The following is a 5,619-nucleotide window of genomic DNA, read 5'->3' on the forward strand; positions in this document are numbered from 1 at the left end:
ATTCACACACAGGGACACACAGTCACCAACCTGGAATGTCCTATCTACCGTCATACCCCCTTTTGTGTAGTAAAACACCGGTCTTTCGGGAAGGGTGTCAGGCAGAACCACCCTCGCCTCACTCAAACACAAATCTGTCCCTCTGAGTCTCAGGCTGGTACAGCCCTGGGTCCCGGCTGAGGGAAGGAAGTGCTCCCCAACCTCCAGTGAGGGGGAAATCGAACATGGAGTTCAGACTCAATCTCGTGTGTCCTGAAGAGGCAGTCTGGGAGATTGAGCGGGGACACGGAAATATCATTTCCAGGAAAATCTGTGTCATGGGGCGGGTGGAAGAGTATTTGACGGGGACCATGCAAGAACACAGACCTACTAACCACACTTGCCATAGAACCTGACGGGCCAATTTCCACTCAAGGGTATAGAGACGACCAGGCTGGAGGAGGGTGGTCAGCTGGCTAGGGCAGGGAGGATGTGAAAGCTTCCAGATCGGAGCTCTGGAAGGGGGTCATGAGTTCCTGCTGATGGGGAGGGGGAATGGCAGAGATGAATGGGAACCGCCAGACCCCAAAGGAGGAGGGGGGTTTGGAGAGAACTAGAAGAGGGCCTTCGGGGGAAAGGGAGGACGTGCCAATGTGGCCTGGCAGAGCCCACACAGGACCCAGACCTGGGACACTCCGCTGGCTTGACTGCAGGGATGGTAGCAGAGGCTGGCCCAGAGTCCCCACCACAGGATGCCGGAGATACTGTTCTGGAAAAGGCTCTGACGTGGAGCAGCGCCCCGCCCCGGCCCCCTACCCCTACCCCTCCAGAGAGAAGGCAGAACACAGAACATGAGAGGTACTTTAATTGGAAACTGCTGTGAAACTGGGGCGGGGCGGGGGCAAAACAAGGGGGAGAGGAAGCCCGAGCTGAGGCAGAACAGGAGGGAACGAGCTTGGCCACAGCTCCCGGGCCCCAAAGGTACCAGCTGCTCCTCTTGCAGGAAGACGCTGGGCTCAACCTGTGAAACAGCGGAGTCAGGGAAGAGCCTCAAGCCAGGGCCAGCCCCCAGCCCTGCTCAACAGCCAGGACTGTGGGAAGGGGTACGGTGTGTGTAACACTCACTTCAAAGGGTCTGGAACTTGTCAGCCAGGTACTGCATGGCGGCTGCAACAGGGACAGGCATTAGCAGGCGCTCCAGACAGAGGGATATAGAAGCCCGTCCCCCTATCCCCGTGAGGAACCGCCTAGCCCTGCAACCTGAAACCCCCTCCAGACCCGATGCAAAGAGCTCTGGGCCTGATCACTCCCCACCACCCAAATTGAATGTGGAACCGGTTCCTAAAGGGAAACAAAATGTGCCAGCGGCTCTCATGCTGTGGGCCGTGCCACAACCAGTCAGAACTCGTCACACAAACAAACAAACAATCCAACAAGAACCTTAGAAGCCACACCAAGCAGCAGTTCAAGGAAAAAATCAACGAGGCATCTCTAAAAGTCCTATCAGAAGGAGATTCCCTAGGACTGGTCTGGCTGGCAAAGTGTGCATGCAGTCCAGACAGTACTTTGCTACTTGTACACACGCCCAGCTGTACATGCACAGCCGGCTCCAGGGCCAGGCCTGCTAGGTTCTCCTCCCCACAGGGATGTTGGTCCCTGCGAGGCCGACTGCACCTGCAGCCCACCCCCACCCCAGGTGCCCACCTGGGTTCTGCACTAAGACACCGCTCTCCGTCCCTGGTTCCTCATACCAAGTTGCTCCTTAAGGTCGTCTATTTCTCTCTGTAGCACGAGACACTAGGCCAGCAGACACAGGAGGAAGAGAAATGATTAGTATACTCTGGCCTCCTCTCTCCTCCACCTTCTCCTCTCTCCAGGGCCCTCCATCCCAAAGCCGGGTGGCTAGACTGGCAAGGGCTCCTCAGTGGAAAGGAGGTGGGCTCCCTCCGTGGGGTACGCGATGGGGGCAGGGGAGGGGGGGCCCCACACATGTCAGTTGAACTTGGACCCAGATCCCGCCCTCGAGTTTGGGCCTGCATTTCCAGGAGCCAGAGGAAGCATTACCCAAGGACAGCCCTGCGTTCCCAGTGGCTGCTGCTGCCTTTCCGGTCTTGGGGGATGGTCAAGTGGCTCCCGGTCACCTGAGAGGGAAAGGACACACAATCCAGCTTCCCAGGCTCCCAGTGAGGTGGAAAGGGCCAAGCGGGGTCTAACGTGAGGTGAGGCAGCACCACCCTCCGCTGGCAACAAGCCGCCCCTGCTCTGCCCAGCAGCCCGAACCTTCTCTCTGGGCCTGCCTCCCCTGTTCCCCGGGGGCAGCCATTTCGCCACCGCGGGCCCCAAAGACTGTGGCTCTGGATTCGACCCTCCCAGAGCTGCAGCCACAGCCAGCACGTGGGAGAGCAATGTGGGCGAACAGGACTTAACAGAAAAGGCTGTTCCCCTGCAAGTCTACACCCGGAGGAGCTGTTTGGGGCACTGCCACCCATCACCCCGGCCGCACAAACCCCACACAGAGGATGATGTGGCTCAAGGCCAGCCCTGCCAGCACCCCGTCTCCTGTGGGAGAAGCTGCCTGGGAGCAAGGCTGTGCCCCCAGCAGAGACAGAGCCAGAGGTTTCTGTCCTCCACCCCTCTCCCCTCCCCTCATATCAAACCCACGACACTCACCTGAGGGGACAGGCCCCCTGGGCATGACTTCTCCTGGGTTCAGGGCCAAGGGCTCTGAGTTGCCTGGATCTTGGGGGCCTCTGGTGTTGAGGTCGCCACTGCTGGCTTTTCCACGATGCATGCGTGGAAAACATGTGCCTGGCCTGTAAGCTGGCAGCTGAAACAAGAATTTCTCACCGATTTGGACTAAGGATGTGTGTCTCTGTGTGTGTGTGTGTGTGTGTGTGTGTGTGTATGTGTACGTGTGTGTGTATGTGTGTGTGTGAGAGAGAGAGAGAGAGAGAGAGAGAGAGAGAGAGAGAGAGAGAGAGTTATGTGATTAGGGGCCGGGGTGAGGCAGGGAATTGGGAAGGGAATTGAAAGGCTGATCTCATTAGCACTTTCTCCCTCAGTCAGCCCCAGGCCAGCAGGCAGAGCTGATCTAGGGACAACAGTGGGGCACTGAGAAAGCCCAGGTCCCCTGCAAGGAAGGTCTGGGGAACAGCTAGGAAGTAGGAATCAGGAAGCTGGTGAGTCTAAATACTGAGGTTTTTTGGGGAAGCTTTTAAGGGATCCCCCGACCCAATTCAGCTACCAGCCCTCCCTTCCATCCCAGCCCCAATCTCGCAGAGGAGGCTGGAAACAGGCCAAGGGTGGAGAACCGGGCCCAGCACACCCGAAGTGCTACCTTAATGTTTGTCCCTAGTAAAAGGAGCCCGATCTGGCATCCTAATGACCCAGTGACCGAGGGGCACCCAATGACGACCCCTGAGGGATGGACAGAGGCAGCATGGGTGAAGACGTGTGTCCTGGGGGCGGTTGGAGCGGGGGTGGGGGAAGAGTGGGGAGAGAGGAGGAGCATGGCCTACTCACTTGGCCCTTTGCGGCTGGGTCTCTATTTGGGTCCTTATCTTCTCCCGCCACCGCCTCAGACTCCCTTGCCCGCCTGGCCACGGATTTCTTCCCAGCGCCGGTGTGCTTGGACTGTTCGGTCCCCAAAGGGACCAAGGTATACCTCTTGGATCTCCCAAGCAGCGGAATACCAGAGATTGGGGGCAAGGTGGCCGGTTCCAGGGCAGTTGCCGAGATTCGCTCTCCCCCGGAAGGGAAGGTTGTCCCCGGGGCAAGTTTGGAGGCTCCCCTGAGGGATTTCTTCTCCTGGGCCCCCTCCTTCCTAGGAGTGACCCACGGCAGGCCACCTGCAGCAGCAGCAGCAGCAGCTCCCGGGTAGCTGGACCTGCTGCCCCCCTTCCCCCAGAGCACGCTCCACATTTTCTTAGGGGAAGAGATGCCCTGCTCTCCCACGTCCTCCGTTTCCACAACCGAAGTGAGTCCTCGCGGAGCCGAGGACAGGGAAGAGCCTGGCACGTGAAGGAAATTCTCCCTGACTTGGAAATTCGAGTGTCTGGGAGTGTCCCCGGGATCCTCGGGTCTGCTGGGCTCGGCCTGGCCTCCTCCTCTGGGGTAAGTGCTCACCGTCATCAGCTGTGTCTCACTGAACTCATCTGAGGACTCGGGGTTGGACAGCAGCCAGGCCAGGCCTTCCTCGGGGAGCCGCTGGCGATCCGCGGCCACGTTCAACCTACGCTTAGGGCCTCTCTCAGGGTTCCCCCAGGCCCGGCCCGCTTCGGGCCCACCGAGGTGGAGAGGGCGGGCCGGAGCTGGCGGCGCTTCCCCACAGCTCTGGTCGGGCGCTCCTCGACCGCCGGGGCCCGCCTCGAGGCCGGCCCACGCGGCGGACACTTCGAAGGCGGCGCAGCTCTCCAGGGACGGGTGTCTGCGGACGCCCAGCACGTCCCACTCGGCCAGCTGCAGCAAGATGGCCGCCGCAGACTCCTCGTCCAGGTCCAGGAGGTCCCTCTTGTCGTCAGCCGGGGAGCCAGGTCGGCCTTCGGGGCCCCACGGCACCGGCCCTCCCGCTTCCAGCATCTCCCGCTCCAACTGGAAGCCCTCGGGGTCCGGGAAGCCGCCCCCGCCCTCGCCGCTCCGCGGCTCCCCGGGCTCGGGGCCTGGGTCGGGTCCCCATGGGACTGCGGGGCCGGCCGGGCCGACGCCGGCCCGCTCCCCGCCCTCTGGGCCGAAACCCGTTCCCCACACAGACACCTCATCGGGGGAGCTCATGTCGCGACCCTGGCGGCGCCGGAACCGGGGCGACGGTCGATGGCCCGAGTCGCGGTCACGGCGGGTGAGGCGGGCGGCGCTCAGAGGGCAGCGGCAGCCACCTCACGCGCCGCACGAGCTCGCCTCAAAGGAGACGACGCGCGGCTTCCAGCGCGCCTCCCACGCCCGCGCCGCGGCCTCCTCATTGGTCCGGGCCCCGCCAACCAGCGGGCGCCTTGTTCGCCTGCCGCCTCGAGGCCTAACCAATGGGGTCGAGGGCCTCTGGTTTGCCCCCAAGCCTGTGGGCGGTCCGGGCAGTGGGCTGGCGAAGGGGATGGTGGGAGTGCCTCCCTCTGTCAAGCCTCTCGGCCCGCCTCCTCCTGTCCCGCCTCCCCTTTCCGGTTAGAGTCACAGCTCTGAGCCTCCGTCTCCCATCTACACAGGGGGTCGGGGAGTGAGGGCGCTGGGCTCCACGGGTGGTGAGGATGAAACGTCAAGATGGAGGCGCTGGACGCCTAGCAGGCGCCGAAAGCATTTGCCAGCCTCCCTTCCACCGCAAGCCTTACGACCCAACAGGAGAATGGGCACAGGAGTCCCGCAGTCAGCGATCAGGGGTCGGCCAGAGAGCAAAGGGATCGTATTTTCGTTCTGTAAGGTCTCTGTCTCAACTGCTCCATCAAATGTGGCTCAGCAAACGTTATTGGCAGGCGGGTTTGGCGGACAGACTGGGGTTGGCGGACAGACTGGGGTTGGCCTCGCTCCATCAGCCCTTCCCCCGCTCTGAGGCAAATTCAAAGAAGAGGAAATCGCAGTGGCCAGTTACACCCCAAGAGATGCTCCCCACCGCTGATCCTGGAGATGTGAGCTAAAACCACGAATCGGGTTTCACAC

General features: G+C 61.5%; 1 protein-coding gene across 1 annotated transcript; it reads right to left on the reverse strand.

Moving 5' to 3' along the window:
- Window positions 1-1,105: 1,105 nt before the first annotated feature.
- Window positions 1,106-4,749, reverse strand: LOC130706274 (uncharacterized protein CXorf49 homolog). The gene is made up of 5 exons (XM_057537661.1): window positions 3,502-4,749; window positions 2,650-2,806; window positions 2,044-2,120; window positions 1,731-1,776; window positions 1,106-1,146 (listed from the first exon to the last, which is right to left on the reverse strand). Exons 1-5 carry the CDS (start codon window positions 4,747-4,749, stop codon window positions 1,106-1,108), a joined length of 1,569 nt encoding a protein of 522 aa, XP_057393644.1.
- Between the last annotated feature and the right edge of the window lie 870 nt (window positions 4,750-5,619).

Source organism: Balaenoptera acutorostrata, chromosome X, assembly GCF_949987535.1.
Source record: "Balaenoptera acutorostrata chromosome X, mBalAcu1.1, whole genome shotgun sequence".
In the NCBI taxonomy this organism is placed as follows: domain Eukaryota; kingdom Metazoa; phylum Chordata; class Mammalia; order Artiodactyla; family Balaenopteridae; genus Balaenoptera; species Balaenoptera acutorostrata.